Genomic DNA, 21,482 nt, shown 5'->3' with positions numbered 1-21,482 from the left:
CTAAGAAGTATTCAGATACAACTATAACCACAGTAGCATAAATATACATATAAACAGGAGTGTGTAAGAATAATACGTGCAAAGAAGCAAGTACAATGTTGCTGGTTGAATCAAGTGTGTCTGCATGCTGAGTTAAGAGACTAACTTAGAGTTCAGGAGCCTGATGCCCTTGGGGGGAAAAGCCCCTCCTACGTCTCTCAGTTTAGGCCATCAGACTATGGAAGCATTTACCAGATGGTAATCAGATGAACAGACAGTTACTGGGGTGGTTTAAGTTTATGATTTTAGAAGCTCTGTTTTTGCAGACCTATTCCACCATCTCCAGTTCATATAGTATGTTAGGAGGAGCATGGGGCCCTCGGACATAGTGACTGTATCAATCTGTCAATAATAAGTAATTTCAGGCACAGTGTTCATGCACAAATTAGCCAATAAGCTCTGTTGGCCAACAGGACGGAGTGAAATGGAACGCTGCAGCATCCCAAGCATCCACTGTTATGCCCATGTAGAGTGTTTCACCATTTTACCTATCCCTGTCTTATTTGTGCTAATGAACTAGATACTTGACCCACATCACTCTGCAGAGTTTACTGTGTGCCATCCTTTAGTCTGCTTTTTACTGTGACAGATGGTTTTGGGTGTTTTAGTAAATGAATGCTGGAAGGCCTGTGGAGGCACAACTTGAGTGCCAGTGATGCTGAGTCATTGCTCAGTTTGGTTTAGCTTGGGGCTACTAACTTTAATGTTCTTGCACCATGTAATGTCTTGCTTGTGCTTGAGGTGTAAAAATCCAAGTCCATATTTAAAGCATGACACAAGCACTGAACTAAGAAATAAGACTAAAGGCCTGTGTACTTCACTATCTTGCTGCAAACAAAAAATTGAAAATATAAATAAATTTGGGTGTGCAAACTCTCCATCTGGATTTCGACAGTAGTCACTCACACCAGCACTCTTTTAGTCCGTAACGGGAGAAGTTACACAGCTGTGTCTGCAGGTTCCTGTGGTCCAAATGGATCGCAATATAAGATGGATAAAAATCTTCAGTGTGTACGTGAGCAGTCTTAGTTTCAGCTGATAGGGTCCCTGTTTCCCTCCCAGGACTGTATACTGGACCAGTGTCCTCCCTGGGAGGAGGACTGGTTTCCATCCCTGATTAGGAGAAGGTTTATATTTAGGGTCAAATTTGGGGGAAGGGTGAAGGTTGGAGCTTCATATTAAATTCACTACAGTAGAGTGCATACGAGTGTGCTAGCACGACTGCAGCAGTGTTCATTTCAGTCTAATTTCATTTCTTATATAACACGTGCACAATGAGATACTTACCCTCACTCACATATTGTATTACACCTGTTACACTTGTTGCACTGTTCATGAGCACAATTGCTGCAGTTGACACAAAGTTCATGAACAACCCATCAACTAAAATTAGATTGAGGTAAAAGTATTAAAAATGTGCAGGTAAAAGTGTCCTTGTCAGAGTTATATAACGATGGAGGCTGTTCTGATTTATGCATTGTAATGATTTAACCAGTAGGGTTTTGAGCTACTTCTCCCTAGATGATCTGTACCTTAGTTACAGTCGACAGCACAGTAATGAATTAAAGTAGAAATGTTTTTAAATGTATTACAGCACTGAAACTGCCCTCACTGGGTGTCAACAGCATTCATCTAAATGATGGTGATGCTCATGTTTTAATTTTGTCAGACCTTAGTTCTGCCTTTCAATCAGTTACAAAGATGAGTGGGTGGGTGGGATAGATGCTTTGCTTGAGCGCAAAAAAACCTTTTTTTCTGTGTCTGTAGAAAATGCCTTGTCTAGTAGAGCAGTGATAGCCAGTGGGGTCCCACAGGGCTGCGTCCATGGCCCTTGATTGTTCTCAGTATACAGTCTATGTTCGTGCTAGGGCATGTGATGTTGAGTTGTAGCTAAAAACAAATTTTCACCGTGCCATATCAGTGGTAAGTTGTAGCAAAAGCTCAGATTCACTCACTTATTATATTCACAACATCTGCATGTATGACAATCCTTTTTTTTTTTTCTTCTCAAAACATATCAAACCCTGAATATATGTCATTAGTGCAAAGACTTTTATCTCTGTAAACACACGTCAAACACAGGTTCGATTTGAGCAGTTTTATACTCAAAAACAATCTTTCACATTGATGCTTTCATTCACATGAGTGATGCACGCTTTTTTCTAACCTTCCTAGGTTTTTGTGCACATCTTATGAAAGATGACAGTGAGCAACCTGATGATAATGTCAGTACAGTAGACACTGCAACAGACTAGCAGCAGTGCAGTATGCTGTACCCAACTTGCCACATGGCAACACAATCTGAAGCACTCTATTGGGCAGTTAGGGCACAGTGCTTCCTTTGTCTTTTACATAAAACATGAGCAAATACATAAAGGATTTGTGCAGATAAAGATACTGCATCAAACCTTTGACCTTTTGACGCCAGACTGTGATCTGATTGACGATGCATGGATAGGACTGACCCAGCAGAACATGTGGAAAGCTGATATATCAGTGACAAAGTGAAACAGCAGGCAAATAAGTTTAAACTAGGGGCAGACTATGCCAGTGCTGACCTGGCTGAGTCAGAGCCAACACACTGACTGTCACATATCGTTGTATCGTGTTGCATGTAAATCAGAGCCGGCCTTGACCTTGTTGGCACCCTACTGTAGGGGAGTTTTGTGTTAATGCCCTTCACGTCCCTACACACATACATAACCCTGCACACACACCACCATCACTTTGATCAAAGACTTTTAGATAATTTTATCTAGCAAATACATATGAAGTAAAAAGACTTCTATTTAGAAATGTTTGACTTTTCTTAATTTCAGAGAGATATCTCTTATTGAATTAAACTATCTACAATACACTGTGCATTACATTGTATATATTAAAATCTAATATTTCACACTAATATGTAGAAGACACACACACATCAGACACAATAACTCTATGTGAGATTCCCACGGTTTGCACAATGCACCACACTGTTAATTACCATAAAACAGAGTAAAAACTCAATGCACTGTAAATCCTGCCCCACTCCTTTAATAACACAAAGCCATACCAGGGCACTCTAACATTATCTTGCAAGTCAGCTGAAACAGCATGTGGTCAAACTTTCCATGACATCCCCTCCCAAGTATCTAAATCAAAGCTATCCTGTTCAAATATTAGCCAACACCTTGAACAAGTGTTTTCATGAATACTTCAGCAAGATATGTGATTATTTTACATGATGGATTTGCATCACCAATTGCCCTGTGCAAATCTCTGGTTTTGCAGCACTAAGACAGGAAGAAATACCCAGAAAGCAATTGGTATTGTCTTTGCCAAATACCCAAATTGTACTAAGTTTACCATCCAGCACATTATTATATTGAAATAAAACTGAAAACTTGAAACTTGAAATGCCAGAAATAAAATAGTGACTATAAAATAGTATTTTTTCACTTTTGCTGGAAATAAAAATGTAGCGACAGCTTTGATGCTGCTGTATTAAACCTTTTAATTTTAATTCCATTGCAGATTACCTTTTGCTTCAGATAGAGAACGTTTACATTTTTAAATTAATGCTGATTTTTGGAAAGTGGACACGTTTCGAATACTAAAGACATTTTAGAGAGTGGAAATATTTATATTATATTTAGTGAGGAATTTTTTTAAAAGAGTGGATATTTTTGGTAAATGTCTTTTACAAAAATCTCTTTTGAAAAATTGTCCTTCTCACAATGCCTTTAGAAAGTGATATAGCCTTTTTACAAAATGGAAACATCTTAAAAAGGTTTTAAAAGGTCTCTCTTTTCCAACACTGCTCTGATTCTCAAATTTTTGGATTTTAGACAAAATTTGAAATTGGTCCTCACAAAGGTAGATCTACAAATGCAACGTGTAGGGTTGTACAGATCTGTCTGTGAGATCTGACCACAGATTGAGCCACTCATACTGTACACGCACAACCCACCCCCAACACACAAATATGCACATGCATTTTTGGATCACTACCAACCCTTCCCACCCCCACAGTAAACCCTTTAAATAGAGCTCGTTCTGGGTCTTTAGCCTCGGTGATCGCGTCCCCACTGCCAGCTGCTCATCTTCACAAGTTCTCCTCCAATCCCAAAACCAAGGTAGAGACACACACTCACACACTTGCATTACAAAACACAAAAGATCAAGATTTTTCAGAGAATTTAAAGTTGATCTTGCTTTTGATTTGTGCTGACAGCCACCAGCAGGGCCAGCACATGTGCATGTATGACATGTATGACAGGTGCATGTGCCGACAGGTGCGGGCATTCGTGTTTGTTCTGTAGGCTTAAATTAGAACTGTCAAGACTATAGTCATTAAAATAATACATTAAAATAACTTTCAATTTAAACTAAATTTCAAGTTGTGTATCAGTCGTTGAAGTTATGTATGTGAAATGTAAGTTTGTGAAGGTTTGTAGATAAAAAGCAACACTTTTTTAGGATGTTGTCTGGATGAAATATTGGCTTCACTAGCCCCCAATTTATATCAAGGTTAAGTTAAGCACTGTGGTGCATGATAATAAACTTACTTAAGTTGAAGTTTTACAGGTAAAAATTCCACTGGCTCTTATTTGACCCCACACAAAACATAAATTAAAAACACTGTTAGCAGAAAGAACTAAATACTATTTATTTGCATCGTACGGAGGTAAAGGCAGAATGTTGGAGACGTAAATGTCCTGACAAATGAACAAAGTACAACAGCAGTGAGAATCCATCACTGCTGCTGAAATCTGTCTGTCTGATAATTAGAAATGATTCATGTAAGTGAAAGTGATTTCTAATTATGTGAAGGCAGATTGAAGGAGCTCCTCCTCCTAAAGAGGAATTTGCAGGGGAGTGAGCAAAGGCCAAATCCTATTGGCTCCCTAATTTATGCACATAGGGTGCCTGAAACAAGAGAGACACCTCTTAATGTACGACTCCCCCACTGCAGAGACAGATAATTTATTATTATTATTTTAAGTCGTTTTAATGTGCCTGTCAGCCTCATTAGCCTGAAAATGATATGCAAAAAATGCACACCATTTACAACTTGGCCTGAGTTCAGTTCCTTCCCTCGGCGCCCAGTGCGTGATTTGTTTTGATAAATCAGCAGAACATAAGCTCGATAGCTGACCTAAATATGTTTTCTGGCACATCACCCCTGAAGTTTATGGGAGGATAAAATGATCTCCTGTGACCTGCCGTTGACCCTCCTCTTCTGTCTCTTTTCCACTTTCTCAGCCTGAATTCCTGCCAGCACCACCTGCTTTCACTGCATATCAGCTTCGTATGAACAGATACCGACAGGCAGTAAAATTAGAAAACATGGCAGCCGGGCAGGCCGAAGCCTTGTCCAAAATTATGAGCAGGTGTCAGGTTCAAGTGGCTGGTCTCCGTCCAAACGCAGGACCGTCCAGCTTTGGTTTCTCTAATGAGGAGTAATTTAATATTATCTCATGTTATTACAGGATGAAAGGACGAGGCTGAGCTGTGATCCAGTGATTAGAAAGGATGGAACGATTTCAGCCTTATTACAACAACTCCTACTTTTCACAGTACACAAGCGTAAACTCATGAACCGTTTCCCCTATTTTCTTGTGCCTGCAGACTTCTCTCAGCAGACATGGAGCAGACTTTCATTGCTGTGAAGCCCGATGGCGTCCAGAGAGGACTGTGCGGTGAGATCATCAAGCGCTTCGAGCAGAGAGGCTTCAGGTTGATTGCTGCCAAATTCTTGCAGGTAACCGTGACGACAGATGCAGAGGGAACAAATGTTTTAAAACCCAAGAACGAAAAAAGAAAACTAAAAAGCAATAATCAATAAATGTGGGAAGTGTTTTTGGTGTCAGAGATGTGGTTTAAACCTCATTTTGGTGGTTTCTACATACTTTTAATCTGTAAAGTACAAGGCAGTACTTTGCATTTCCATCTTTTTTTAACTTTGCTAGCTGCAAAGACCCCATTATAAAAGACAAGGTTATAAAATTCACAACAGTAATGATTAAAATAGGGTCTATGAATAACAAATAGCAGTTTACTGCAGCGTGCACGACTATTTTTTACCCTTCAGTAGCTCAAATCCCCTAGAAGTGAGGATCAGATACTGTTGTCACTGTCAAGGTCCAACAACTGGTCCCCACAAAGACAGGAATACGCAGAGCTGGTTTTAGATGAGAGGGAGGAGATGACAGCTGTGGAGCTGTTGAATGTTGCAGCTTCACTGAAGGACTCACACTGGTATCACTATCGCTGTCACACACACACACACACACACACACACACACATTCCCAGCTGGTGTGTGTGTGTGTGTGTGTTGATCCCACTGTGATGTGGATCAATAATGTACACGCACATCACACCAGAGAGAAAGAACTCAACCTGAGGTCCACGTCATGAGTTTGCATGAACGGATTTTAAAGATAGAAGAAGCAGTTTCACACGGGATGAAAGTTACAAGTCCTTCACTGTCAGTTCCAAGATATTAGGAGGGAATTGTTTAAACATGTAATTGAAATATAATCACATAACTGAGAATATTACTTCAAATGTTCTTATTTACTTAAGTTAATGTATATATTCATATTTCTTATGTGTTTAGGCCTCTGAGGACCACATGAAGAAGCACTACCTGGACCTGAAGGACATGCCTTTCTACGCTGGACTCTGCAAATACATGTCCTCTGGACCCATCCTCGCCATGGTAACACACACACACACACACACACACACACACACATACAATAAACAGTTTGGCATTCGTCTCATCCGTGGTGCTCCTGTCAGATATCTTTCTCTTTATATCTGTCTTTCCATTTCATCAGCTCTTTCTCTCTCTCCACTTGTGTCAATGGTCACTCGTCCAGCTCCCCGCTCTCTGTCTTCACACCCTGTTGTTGTCAAGGTCTCTCTCTTTTTATGGAGCAGTGTGACACTGTATTAGGACGTGCGTGAGCAGAGTGAGCGGCGACGCTTGGACAGAACACTCAGATGATAGAAGCTTTATTATAGATTCATCTTGACAGTTGCTGTAGCTGCCCTACTTTGCAGGATGTGACTCACTGACAGACTGTCCATCAGACACAGCGGCGTCTTGCAAGTGTGTGAGCGTGCTGTAGTTTTAATCAGACAGAGCCAGCCCCTCGTCACAACTGTTTTTGGCTAATCTGCTATAAAAAAAAAAACAGTCTAATGCCGGCAGACATTGTCAAAGTGACAGATAAAACACTACACGTGTTTTTCAAAATGTCTGTCAGTCAACTCCTCCTCTCATTCTTCAATACATAGCAACGTATCGCCCGACTGTAACTTCACTCAGCTGACGATGTGCTGTGCTGACGTGTGTTTCAGGTGTGGGAGGGTCAGAACATTGTGAAGCTGGTCAGGATGATGCTGGGTGAGACCAACCCTGCTGACTCCAAGCCTGGCAGCATCCGTGGAGACCTGTGCATCAACATCGGCAGGTGAGCAGCTTCGACACACACACACACACAAATTCATTGCTGCATATTCTTTGTTTACATAAAGTTGTGATGACATTAACATAACCGGTTGGTAACCTCTGCCCTTCTCTCAGGAACATCATCCACGGCAGCGACACCCTGGAGAACGCCAAGACTGAGGTCGCCCTGTGGTTCAAGCCCGAGGAGTTTGTCTCCTACACCCAGTGCGAAAAGCCCTGGCTGTATGAGTAAACTGTCCCATCAGCAACCAGTAAACTACATCCAACTGGACCCCGCTCTTCCCACCACCACACCCGTCCCACCCCCTTCAGGCGATCCTCTGACTGGGTCTTCACTGACCGATCCAAAACATGTAGCACTTACCAATAAAGTCTCATGTTAACATCAACAGCTGTCTCTGTGCTCTTTGCGAGGTTTCAAACGTTTTCCACTTATGTACCAATATTAACCTCGTTAGCAGCCGTGCTCACAGGCACCATGCTAACGTGCAGACATCTTGCAGTTATGTTTACTATGCTCACCATCTTGCTAATTAGCAGTAAACACAATCTATTCAATGAATCAGACTCTGCTCTGGATCTGATCCTTCTTGTCTCAGTTTACTGTAGACACAAGATATTAGTGTCATGACTCGGACTGTCTCTTCCAATCTTCTTTAGATACTGTGTTCACATGAATTGGACCCTACGCACAGATGAAATCTGATTAACTTCAGAAAAACAACTTCCAAACTCGTTATTGTCATAAGTTTTTATTGCATAAAAATGTAAAGTGAGTCATTTATTTTACACCTAAATGTAATGATGTCTTCACAATCATGCTGCCAAAAAATTGCACAATGTATCAAAAAAAGCTTCATGAAAGTTAACATCAGTAACTACATTTCTCTTGTCATACATTTACAGTATATAGATCTGTATCTCTGTTTCTTTTTTTTTAAACATTTGTATGTTTTGATAAGAGCTCAGTAAACGACATGTTCACAGCACGAACATGTGGAACCAAATGGACAAGGACAGTATCAGCAAGTCTTCGTAAGCCTCATCAGTGTGGGACACAAATACATTTAAATCTTAGTGCTTCAGCCTTGTGAAGAGTCTCTGTGCTGTTGTTGTTTTTCTTTTTTACTTTCAATGGGTTTTCAAAGGACAATTTCTACTTATTTGTCCTCTGTTGTGACTGGTTATTGTCTCTAGACTAAATTCATTGACTGTAGTTTGATGAATATTCATAACAAACTTTCTAATTTGCCCATTTGCTGGGAATAGACATGCTTTTGGTTGTAATCACCAAGAAAAAAAAACTGTAACAAACAAACAAACAAACAAAAAACCCACTGTCAGTCTCAGCTTTCAGACTTGACTCACTAAATCACGTCTTTGGGTCCCAAACCACAGTGTAAGCTAAACTGCAGCTGTCACATTAAAACCTACAAAACCCCCTATAAAACCCATGAAATCCTGCACTGCTGAGAGACAGCACACAGCAAACATCACAAAGGGACGGTGAAAAATCAGTGAATTCAAGGATTCAAATTGTCAACTCACATCACGTCACATACATGAAGTCTTCATTTTTCCATGTACAAAATCTATTGCAAACAGCTTCTTCACCAGGGTCACAGACAGTTTGTTAAAATCATTCCATAAAAACGTTACCAAACGTGTGGATATCATCTATAGATAGCACCATAATACAAAGAAGACAGTCCACGTACAAAAAGACAAACATGAGCGGACGACACACACATGTCCATGTGACCGACACGTGTGATACTAAAAGACAGCCACTGGTTTAGTGCACAACGTGCTCACACAGCTGAGCTGAACACTCTCCAGTTCTTTGTTATTCACTAAGAGCCCTATAACGTTTGAGTTGTGCAATTGCCTTCTAAAGATCAGACGCCAACGTTGGATCAGTAGGGAACGAAAACTAAATAGAAAAACATTTTTAAAATGTTTTAATGTGAGACGAAAATGAAAGTGAAGATATAGTAAAGAAATCATGCAGTAGCAAGTCAGAGAGAGCGATGCTGTTTTAAGTTACTTTAAAAAAAAGATTACATTTTGGTACTGTTTCACTAATCAGAAAACACAATGTGTGATTTTGAAACAATAGTTGATGTGTCCACTTTACTTTCACATGAACATTAAAATTCATGCTTTTAAAGGTTAGTTTTTGTTTCCTATTAGTCTGGCTTTGTTGCTTTGTTGCTTTGTTATGGCAAATTCAAAATCAGTAAAATTGTTGCACCGGAGTTGCTTCGATGTGATGAAGCTACACTGTTGTGTTCACCTAAAATTAAATAAACAGTGACACTAAAATTGGCCGATCTGAGCTCCTTAAAACTAAAAAATACAAAGAACCCTTCAGAGTGGCTGTGGTTTAAATCAAATGCACACAGGAAGATGAAAAAACAGCTAAGTTAATATTCACAACATTTATAAATTACATTACTGCCACTGTTTTCTTTTGCTCCACATGTTTTCAGACACACAAGACAAAACTAACACTGAACATCACAAATAGAAAACGTCTGAATCAACATGTAGCAATACTGATCTCTCACTGTCAGCACCAACAAACAATGTCATTGTTTTGTTGATCTGTCTCTTTAATTTTAACGCTGAGAAAAAAATCATCTTTCCTCAGCCACATTCAAATGACTTCATTACACGTCTGTTTTATTTCTTATACTTTTTCCATGTTGTTTCCCATCAGTGTTTTAGAACGTGATCTCTAAAAAAACCTTTCTTTAATTCTGATACTGTACACTCTTCTTATAATCTGTGTTTTCAAATATCTTTTTGTTTTTAAACTTTCATATTTATTTTAAAAGTTATTTGTGAGGTATTAATAGTTGGCAATACTTAATCACTGTTGTAGATGCTGTTAGCTACAGTTAAATCAACACTTTCTTTTCTGATTGTATTTTTTTTTAATCTCTGCTTCACATTCAAGCATTTCCACACACGAAAACATCCCAGTAAGGAACACACTGGTGAATACGGGGAACATCCTAGAAGAAGCAAAGTCCTTAGCTGTAATATAGCTCATATATGGCACCTTTACTGTCTAATAAAATCTAAATCATATACAGGCAAGTGCATAACATATAAAGAAATCTGTCAGTGCTGCAAGAGTTGTTTTGTGTTGTGTGGAATTGAGGCTGTAGCCTCTTAACAAACAAGTAGAAATCCAGTTTAAACACACAGGCTGTGACAGTTTCCTCAGTCAGATGTACAGTATATGCAGCCAGCTCTAATAATGATGGCCGATGTTTAAGTGGAAAAACGTTTTGAAACATCTTCAGCCCGACTTTCTCCCACATTCGGCTGGTTTTAAATTTTCACTACACTAAATGCTCAGCACGCAGTTCACTATCGGTGGTTAAAAAATAAGAAAGATGCCAAAACAAAAGAAGAAGTGTTGTGTCTCTAATTGGCTGGTTTGAGTCTAAACCCACGGCATTCACGCGTGCACATGTTAACACACATACAGTACATACACAGTTTTTAAATGGCTGCTAATCTCAACATGACATTACACAGCATCCAACATTTTTCTTATTACGTCAAGAGTTTTGACTCTCGAACAGAACTCACAAACGGTGGAGAAAAAGATCATCGTACAAAAGTTTTCACAATGTGTTGTTTTTTTTTTTCCTTCGCCTGATCCCTTTTTTTTCCACAGAGGCACAAAATATGATTGACGCACCTGTCCTTTATCTCCTCTTCTTCTTCAGTGGCACCGTTTTCTCCTACGTGGTTCTAGCCTGTGGCTGTAAAATCAACATCATGAAAGGAATCTTGGTGAATGACAAACAAGAGGAGTGGGACAGAGTGGGAAGTATGGATGGAGAGACTGAGGAGAGTAGGCGGGGCTGGACAGAAGAGCCAGCAGGACACTCCCATACTTCGGATTACACACCAATCAGTCCTTCAAGTACATCGTTTAGCTTCTATTGCTGAAGTGTGTGTTGTGTGGAGGAAGTTGTTTAGTCAATCTAGAAGGAGATGGATGGATCGAGTGATACAAGTGAGAGAGGGATGGATGACCTACGAGTGGTCCTGCTTGGTGAAGAAGTCCCCAGAGGATCCATTGGTCTCTGTTTCTGTCCTTTCAGATGATAACTCTGTCCCTTCAGTGTTCTCCTCTTTAATCTGTGAACCTGCAGAAACAATGACGACATTTAGAAACGCACCAAATTCCATGTGATTTATTCATTGTGGTAAATACTTGTGTGTAGTGAAAGTGTTTAAATCCATGGGAGTATTAGTTAAGGTGGTTGTTTCAATCAGTGACGACAATCAGGTGATTAACAGACTATATAAACACACACACACACACACACACACACCTGCTCCCCCATCCGTTTTGGGGCTGTTGTCTGGGTTGATGGAGGAGGGCTGGGCTGCTGAGGCAGGTGTTGGAGGTGATGGGTAATCAGGTGGAGTCTCGTTTTCATCTCCCGATAGGCTCCTGGGGACTCCTGTTACCATGACACCGGAGAGACTGACAGGTCGCTTGGCGATGGGAAGCTTCCTCTCTAACAGACGGAGGAAAAGACAGTGAGACAGTTACTGTTACTGGCTGGAGATACACTCTTACTGTAGTTAGAGTAGAAACAGGAAAACTTACTTTTCTTTTGTCCCTTGTACTGTTGAGATTTCTTCCTCTGTTTGGACATAGCTGATTGTAGATCTCTGGAACCTGAGACACACATTCACTGGATTTTGAGCCTAGTTTCAACAAGATAAACAGCAGCTTTGTGGACTTGATGATCTGTTGTCTTCTGTTGTTCATCACAGAGATCATGTTTATTTGTTTTATGGTTGGAGGTAAGTTTGGGGTGAGTTAGAAATGTCCTTGGTTTTGAAAGAAACATACAGAGGCCCATCATCAGCAACATTAGTTCTGTGTTCCCGTGTTCCAGTGTTTTGCTAATGCAAGTATCATTTTAAAAGGCTAAGTGATCATTACAAACCTCTTTGGTAATTACACACAAATGAAAACATACTGTAGGCGTTTTAACTGCGTGTTCGGAGTAATCCACTTTACACTTTGTGTGAATGCCACACTTTCTTTTAATACCCTCCATTGCTTTCACACTGTCCAGGGTACAACTCAGTTCAATCACATCCATGTTTTCCTTACTTACCTCTTTTCCTTGAGACATCACATGAGACTGAGGGTTCTTAAATGCAGCTCAGCAGACAATGAATCATCCATATGAAGTGACGTTGTCTCCTCCACATATCTTATTGCTGTGATTCAATGGTACGTAGTAGTGTAGCATTAACAGCATTTCTAGCTAAGGTTAGATTAGTTGTGTAGTGTGAGTTACCTGCATTAACAGCAGGAGGCTGCAGCTGGTATCCAGTCAGCTGACACCAGCCAACGGGGTACAGATCAGGTGATTCACAGTCCACCCACTGGTCGTACTCATCCTCCCAGCCGTCAAAGTGTATCCGCAGCAACCGGTGGACGATGCGGGTCACCGTAGCAACGCAGACCAGCCGGGGCTCCATGAGGTCGACAGCCTCCAGCTTCATACCCGGACAGAAACCATGGTTAGGCACTTCCTGGTGGGGGAAAAAGACATGTATGAACTTCACTGACAAAATTACATTTACGAAGGCTAAAATCCTTTCGACTCAATTGTTAGTTCACCTTGTTGAAGAGGTTAACTGGAGCAGCCACAGAGTTGCTCTCCTTCATATACTCAAACCACTTGAAGGGAAGATTTGTGTAACCTGACAGACACAAGAGATGGAAAAGGAGAGGATTTAGATTCATCATGATCTTATTAGTCACCTTTAAAAAAATCCAGATCTAAATATTAAGACCTTGTATTTGTATTTGCACATCAGAGCTGTATGATGTGCTGTACCTCTGGGAGGGGTCAGTTCGATGCTGTTGATCTCACAGAAGCCGGAAGGGAAGATGGAGGGAGAGGAACAATGATAACAGAACCAGTCTGAACCATCAGCTGCCTCTGAACCATCAATACCGATCATCAGATACCCGTCAGCCAGGACCTGAAGGAGGTGGAGGTACACAGAGAGGAAAGACAGAAGAAAGATCCAGAGAAGATGAGAAGAGGTAAGACAGAGGTAAAGTGGAGGTCAGACAGATGAAGGATTGATGGAAGGAGGAAGAGGACAGAAGAAGGATGGAGGAAAGACTAAAGACAGACAGAGAAAATATTTCAGAGAAACAGCACAAGGGCAGCTCATAGAAACAATGAAGGAAGGAAGGAGTGAGACACAGAAAAAGAAGAATGGGAATTAAATTGGAAAAAGAACAAAAAGATGGGAGAAGGACAGATAAAGAATGAAAAAGTGGGAGAGACAGAGACAGGATGGATGAGAGACAGTGCTGCAGGGAGTGATTCACAGGCTCAAATTAAATCTGACCATTATTTGGAGCTATTTGTTAATCTTTGACCTTTTGACCCTTCACCGGGGCCCTCACCTTCCTGATAGTGGCCACACAGATGGCAGACAGGTTCAGAGGGTCGATGGCCTCCAGCTTCATCCCATCTTCAAACCACACACCGTTCTGATCCACCTCCTTCACCTGCACACAGGGAACATCAACGTGAAACAACAATTTCTTCTCTTAAGACAACAAAACAAACAACAACAACAACAACAACAACAACAACAACAACCATGTTTTCACCTGTTCTGACTGATCAGACCCTGGTATCGAAATATTCCAACAATTACCACTAGAATTAAATGAGAAATAAAGTTCTGTGTATTGACATGAGAGATGAGGGGACATGCAGTGTGTGTGTGTTTGCGTGTGTGTGTGTTCTCAGTGGTGAAGTGCAGTCTTATGCTGCACCCATGTGGTGAAAATGAGGACCAATCAGATGATTTTAGAAATGTTATAAAATAATAAAATCCAAACCTTAACCCTCCAGCTCTGATTAGTTAATATGCTTTTTTCTATACATCACATACTGTTACAATATGTACATTGTCTATTTTAATTATTAATTGCCTGTACATGTTCTCTGATTGTTTAAAATAGAATTAATTACACCAGTTTATTCACCATTTTGGTCTCCGTACTTGGCTTTGACATGTTCATCCTTAAGAGAATAAAAGTCAGATGACAAGCTGAGTATCAAGTGATGTTGCCCTCACCTTGGCAAACAGCTGTCCAGGAGCATCCACAAAACTGTCCAGCTTCTTCGACACATCTGAAAGTCAGATCGTCAGTCATTACTTCATCACATCAGAGAGACACCCACTGTCTGCTCATTAATCTGCTGCTGGCTTAAATGCTGTTTTAAAAATGGAGTCTGGTGACATTTCCACATGTCATGTGTCGGTCATGAGTGTTTAAACTACTGCTAGTTTCAGTTCAGTGTGCAGTACATTCAACAACTAGCCAGATATTATCTCCCAGACATTACTGGAAACTCTGAGCAATCAGATGACCCACCGGATCGTTTGAAGCGGTGTCCGATGGATCGAGACCAGCCGATGCTGTGAATCAGAGGGCTGTACATGTGACACCAGAAGTCGTCCGTTCCGTCTTCACACTCCTCATACACCAGCCGGAGACGACCACCAATCACCTGCAATAATATACAAAATGCAGTTTTGTTCATTTTGTCACCAAAGGCTTCCTACAAGATGCAGTCCTGTGTCCTCTATGTGCGTTTGTGTCTTCTCTTCCACAGTGTTTCAACCTGAAGGATCGACGGCCAAAAACAGGACTGAATCACTTTTCTACTGAGGCTTGAACCAAAGAAAGTCTTTGTACAGTCCTACCTGTTCCACCACGGCAACCCGAGTCCTACACAGGTGAGTCTTATCCACCACCTCCACCCTCATCTGCTTCTTGAATGGAAACTGCATACTCTCCTGCACCTGGTGGTGGAGGAGAGAGAAAGTTTGCAAAATGACATTTCAAGCAGGTGAAAGTCACATTAGACTTGGGTCGGGTGAACGTTTGGGGACACATTGACAAAATGAATGATGGATCCTGACAAGTAAACAAGTGCAGATATGTGAGACCTTGGAGGAGAAGTCAGGAGGCAGGGTTTTGGATCCCGTCAGTCTTTTAATCAGGAATGTTTTCCAGTTGGTGAACCTGTGCAGGATGGCTGAAATAAAACACACATGAATCACATCTAATCTCAGTAACTGATAATACCTCAAGGTGGACTTTAAAAAAAAAGATTGGAATGAATGACTGTGCTACTGAGTTGGGAGATAAGCACATCCAAACACAGTACTACAAAGTAAAGAAAGATTAGATCACCATTCCTGAAACCACATATGTTTTAAATGAAGCTCCAGAAGGTAAATCCTTCTTTCTTTCTTACTCTGAGGGGGGACCAGAGGTTTTCCTCCAGCAGCGCACCAGCCAACCGGGTGGATGTCCGGCACACACAGATTCAACCAGAAATCTCTGGTGGAGTCGCTGTCGAAACCCTCGTACCGCAGCAAGGCCTTAAATCCTGTTAGTACACACACACACACACAGACACACACACACACACACACACACACACACACACACACACACACACACACACACGCACTGTGACACTGACTCAGGTTTAAATGGGAGAAAATGCTGTGAAGGTAAATTTTTGTTCTATCTGGAAAATACAGCTACAAATTTTAATTTTAATGTGATATCACAGTGTCGCTGCTCCATGTTGAGTATGTACCAGCCAGTTTAATGATGCCAGCAATCCAGTAAACCTTCATGGGCAGACCACAGTCCGTGTTCTGGACTTCTATCCGAATGCCTTCAGTGATGTCACCCCACGACTTCCCCATTGGTACCTACACAACAATAACAATAACACAAAAACAGAGAAGCATTTGCTCTAAAATGTCTGGACAGTATAATTAAGAGTTAAGTTCTAATTTATTGTTTTTCATTTTAAGTTTTTAGTAGTTCTTTCTGTGTGTGTCAGTTGCTATCGGTGACAACCTGTGTCATGGTGACACACTAACAGGGATTTGTACAGAACTGAACTGAAAGTGGTAAAAATAAGAACAGTTACATAAAAGTCTGTATGAGCACATATGAATAGATGAAACAGTGTGTGTGTGTTTGTCTGTGCGTATGTGTGTTGCACCCACGTGTTTGAAGCAGCTGACTGGAGCTCCCGTGACCTCTCCATCTCCAAGATAACGACCCCAGTCAAACACCTCCACAGAAACTGTAGCAAACACAACATTACCAAACTAACACTAACATGACAACAGTCGACTTATAGAGACTATCACTTTAATTCTTGAATTTAAAGTACTAAGAATCATTTATCACAACCCAAATGTAGTTTATTGTTAAATAAATAACAATGTTTAGAACATAAATCCTAGTGAAAGTCAGAAACCAATGAAATATAGTGTTAAAAATGTATTTCATGATTAGCAGCGAACTCACATGTCTCCATCAAAAATAGACACGGAGTATTCATTTAGAGCAGTTGAGAGAAAAAAAAACAGACTTGCACATTTTTTGAAAAAATCTGAAGAGTCTAAAATAGAAGTTACACTCACCGCTCTTCTTGACGCCACTCTGCTGGTTGACCTGGTGCTGAGTGAAAGCTGCTAGTTTGGTTATCAGAGGCTGTTTCTGCAGAACCTTGGCTTTCTTAGTGGGAGGTTTCCCCTTTAGGACACAGAGAGACAGACACAGGTTGGAGACAGGTCTGACTGCTCCTTTAGAGGAGTAGAGTGGAGTAAAGCCTTAATGTCCCCCAACAGGCTTCAACAGTAATAAGAACACACTGGATTAAAAAGGGGACCCGTCTATATGGGTACAGGTTAATGTCATCCTACCTTTAACTTGTCATCAAAATTACATCCCTACTGTCCATGTTTCAATTCAAATAACTACAGGCAGCTCATCAGTGCTCCTTGACTACTAGAAATCTGTTTTTATGTATTTAATCATCAGCACCTTCTTCATACTACTACTAATAAAAAACAGCCGGCTACAGACTCTTCTTTTCAAGCCCACTGAGCTTAGAGGGACTGTGGAGGTCTGCATCTGTATTACTGCATTAATATAGTTTTGCTAAATAGATAGCAACTTACTATTACATGCAGTAGATTGACGTGGTTCCTTTACATGAATCGGGATACATCGCTCCAAAAATAAACCGACAACGATCTCATGTGTATGTGCGTAGTAGATACAAACCACACTGTTCATAACACATAGTATAAATGTTACGACCGATCGAGATGATCATCAGTGCAGAGGTGTGAGATCCTGTGTTTCTACCTGCAGGCGAGCAAGGATGCTGGCCTTCTTGGAGTTGGAGGAGTAACTTCTGGAGCAGGACACGCTGCAGAAGCGTTTGGTTTTACTGTAGAAAGCATCTCTGACTCCCACCATACCGCACATCTCACACGTCGCTGAGAACAAGCAGATATGAGAAAAACTGAGTCACCTTGTTGTCTTAGGTACAAACCAGACATAACAGGCTCTCTGTGGTCCCAATAAATCATCTCTGTCAGAAACTAAGTTCAAGTTTCAACATTTCACTGTGAGAAAATGTGCCAGTTAATCACCAGTGTGATCACCAATCACAAGAGATGATACAACAGGAGCTGCAGCTGCTTCACAGTAAAATGTCTGACGCTGATATAAACTTTGTCATACTGACCCATGCCTGCCTTTCCATCAGGGTAGGTATACACCTGCCCATTGGTCTTGATGAGTGTCAGAGAGGAGGAGGAGGAGGAGGGGGTAAGCTGAGCGACTCCACCTCCTAAGTCTTCGTCCTCACTGTCCTCAGGACTGGAAGCTCCGCTCCCTCCACTGGACTCCGTGCTGCAGCTGCTGCGGTCCTCCTCCAAACCGTCCAGCATCCCGAAGGAGTCTCTGCGTTTCCTGGATGAGCGTTCCACCTGACCATGAAAGAGATCCAGTCAGACTGTTTATGGTTGGTTATAAGTCGATTCTGAAGGATGCTGTCTTATGATCTGGATAGTTTATATAAAGCTGCAGATGAGATTGAGCAATTATCACATTAAGCAGCTCACAGATAATCGAAGCCAGTAGGATGCACCTGACCATGACTTGAAGTCCCACACTAAATGGTGCAAATACTTTTTTATATGAGAGATTTGAGTTTTGATTACTAATCAATTTAAACACATTTTGACAAAACACATTTAACATAAACCTAACATACAGTACAGTAACCCAGCACACCAAGAAGTCCAAATTTAGTTAGTTAGCTGAGTTTTCTGGGCTTGTTGCTGCAGCTCCTCAGGTATTTCCATCTGTGTCTCTTTCACACACAGATTTTTGAGAGTGTTTTTGAAAAGCACGTCAGATTTGAAAGTAGCAATACAAATTTGTCTAGTCAGCTTAAATGACTGATACACAAGCTGGTGCAATGGGGGTTATTTTTCAACAAGTCCACCTGTATCCTTAGGAAAGTACAGAGAACACACATGCCTGTCTACATCCATGAGACACCTGTGGAGAGAGTGAACAGCTTCAAGTTCCTCCGGATTCATATCAGTAAAGACCTGAAATGGAGAATTTGTATTTATTCAGTAGTACAGACTACAAATCAGCATCTTTTCTTCCTCAGGAGACTGAGAAGGTTTGACATGAATGAAAGAATTCTGTGCAACTTCTACCACTGAGAGCGTCCTCCCTGGATGCATCGAGGCCTGATATGGGAGCAGCTCAAAGAAAGACTGAAAAACACTGCTAAGAGTTATCAAAGCAACACAACACCTCTGAACTGCCGTCCACGTAGGACCTTTACACCCAGAGGAGGATAAAAAAAGCTGGAAAAATCTTCAAGGACCCCAACCACCCCTACCATCACAAAAAAGAAGCATCACAACCAGATCCACCATCTGCCAAGGACTGAGACAGCTTCTACCCACAGTTCATCAGACTTTTAAACTCAGAGACTATATGAACACACACAAACGCACGCACACACACACAGCGATCGCTTAATGTATGCTGTAGAAATAGTTTTCTTCTTCCGTAGCTGGAACAAGCTGTCTAGCTCTGTTGCTGCGCATGTGACAACAAATCTCTTACATCTCGGAACACATGCACAAAGTCAAGGTGACTCATTCAGCATCCTCACAATCTAATGTACCTTTATCCCTGCCTACTCGGCAAACTAACTTTAGCTCATTCATTTGATTTTCACCAGCAGCTGATTCATTCTCTCTCTCTCACACACACACACACACACACACACACACACACACACACACACACACACACACACACACACACACACACACACACACTTGTCAGCTGTTGCATCACTGGGATTCAAGCTGTGAAACTGTGAAACCTGCTGCCGGCACCACTGCAGTGCGGTGAGAGGGAGGGAGACAGGGGCTGATTGACAATAGAGAGAGGGACTCAGCAGACAAAACTGGCGAAAGAGAAAACCCGACAACACCAGACACCACAAGACCTCCAGAATTCGCTAAATTATAAGTTTCTTTGATTTTGGACCATGGGATGTGGTTTATAAAATACAACGCAAGAGTCGCTGCGAATCAGCTAAGGCAAAAATCAAGTTCGGCGTTTTTTTAAATGCACCTAGCCACACAACATGTCAATAAACCTCACATTTCTCACACAGGTTCACCCTGCCACTATAGGCTCTCTACTGTTTACAGCGGTGACCATAGACGATCCTGTAGCGGGGGAAGCTATAACAAAAATGAAAATTTACAGAATTTAAAACTAACAGGGAATATGTGTATTTATGCCGAACAAAGGGACGTTAAACCCGATCAACAAATACATTTTAAAAAATGTGTCAGGAACTGTGCCTTTGTCAAGAAGTAAAGAAATCTAATATCGCAGCTTTGTCAACAGCGATTTGTAAGGAGATTGTGCAAAGAGAGAGACAAAGCACTTATATAAGACTAAATTTGACACACGGATGTAAGAACTACTACATTGTATAAAATGTATCTTTAACTCTTAAATTAACATTATATGATGCCATAATATAATTTCAGTTTTTAATAGTGATATTTTTGTTGAAGGGCAATAGAACCTTAAAGTAACAGATTTTTCAATGGAGTTTTGCCTGGATACCCTGTCAGTGGTCGCTTTGAAGCATCCTTAAACACCGTTGTGAACCTCTATCACAACCACAACAAAGGAGGTAAATACGGGCCCCCGCCGGTCACACAAACTTCAGAACTTACCAGGTCTCTGGAGTTTTCCATCAGGTCAGACCACAGGATGACAATTTCTGTGAAACACGAAAACCTGTAAAAATAATCATTAAAATCTCTCGGCAGACATATCAACAAAATTACCAGACCCGTTGTGCGCAAGCGCCGGGAACAAAGACGCTGAGCTCTCATTGGCTGTTGTTTCTGCTTCGCTTGCTCAGTTCTCATGAGACGGTGAGTCCGCCAGCGACACCTACTGGACAGACAATATGAATGCAGCACGTCAGTGTGTTCAAATCCATTAATTCAATTTCTGAATTAGCTGATGCTGTTTTATATTCATTTGTAAAGCCTTCTCTATAAATCCATTTTGAATGTGTTCTATACTATATATTATAGATAAATGTTTCTCCAAGTCAAGGGTGAACTAATTACACTGAATCAACAGTTTCACTGACTACTTAACTTTGTGCTTTGTGCAGAGGAGTTCCTCCATGATGACTGAACTATGATTCATAGCACATTACGTCCTCATCAAAACTTTATTTAAAGACTATAAATCCACTGAAACGATCATAATCTGATAGCTTTGTCATAAATAATAAACTGCTGCTGCTGTATTGAAGACAGAATCGGAGCTGAACATCTGCCACATTATAGATGATACATTCACTTGCTGTTTTCCCTGATAAAGTGAGTTTGGATGGTGATGCAAGCACTTAGCTTCGGAAAAGAAAGTGAAGTAGTGAACACCATTATTCTTTGGAATTAAGTGCTTTAGAAGTTTGTTCACATACTTAA

General features: G+C 41.0%; 2 protein-coding genes across 2 annotated transcripts; one reads left to right on the top strand and one right to left on the bottom strand.

Annotated features, from left to right (window-relative positions):
• The first annotated feature begins 4,077 nt into the window (after window positions 1–4,077).
• On the top strand, window positions 4,078–7,894 carry LOC113159112 (nucleoside diphosphate kinase B-like). The gene is made up of 5 exons (XM_026355633.1): window positions 4,078–4,157; window positions 5,653–5,785; window positions 6,645–6,746; window positions 7,394–7,506; window positions 7,620–7,894. Exons 2-5 carry the CDS (start codon window positions 5,669–5,671, stop codon window positions 7,735–7,737), a joined length of 450 nt encoding a protein of 149 aa, XP_026211418.1. The 5' UTR covers window positions 4,078–4,157; window positions 5,653–5,668; the 3' UTR covers window positions 7,738–7,894.
• Window positions 7,895–8,259: 365 nt separating this feature from the next.
• LOC113158931 (MBT domain-containing protein 1-like) lies at window positions 8,260–20,816 on the bottom strand. The gene is made up of 18 exons (XM_026355319.1): window positions 20,712–20,816; window positions 18,167–18,410; window positions 17,782–17,915; window positions 17,052–17,163; window positions 16,629–16,708; window positions 16,208–16,325; window positions 15,857–15,991; window positions 15,546–15,634; window positions 15,300–15,398; window positions 14,968–15,103; window positions 14,667–14,722; window positions 13,984–14,088; window positions 13,400–13,547; window positions 13,180–13,262; window positions 12,854–13,091; window positions 12,148–12,219; window positions 11,867–12,055; window positions 8,260–11,677 (listed from the first exon to the last, which is right to left on the bottom strand). Exons 1-18 carry the CDS (start codon window positions 20,730–20,732, stop codon window positions 11,565–11,567), a joined length of 2,172 nt encoding a protein of 723 aa, XP_026211104.1. The 5' UTR covers window positions 20,733–20,816; the 3' UTR covers window positions 8,260–11,564.
• Between the last annotated feature and the right edge of the window lie 666 nt (window positions 20,817–21,482).

The sequence above is a fragment of the Anabas testudineus genome, chromosome 8 (genome assembly GCF_900324465.2).
Source record: "Anabas testudineus chromosome 8, fAnaTes1.2, whole genome shotgun sequence".
NCBI lineage: Eukaryota > Metazoa > Chordata > Actinopteri > Anabantiformes > Anabantidae > Anabas > Anabas testudineus.
Note: the sequence above shows the minus strand (reverse complement) of the source record. Positions and strands in the feature narration are given on the sequence as shown.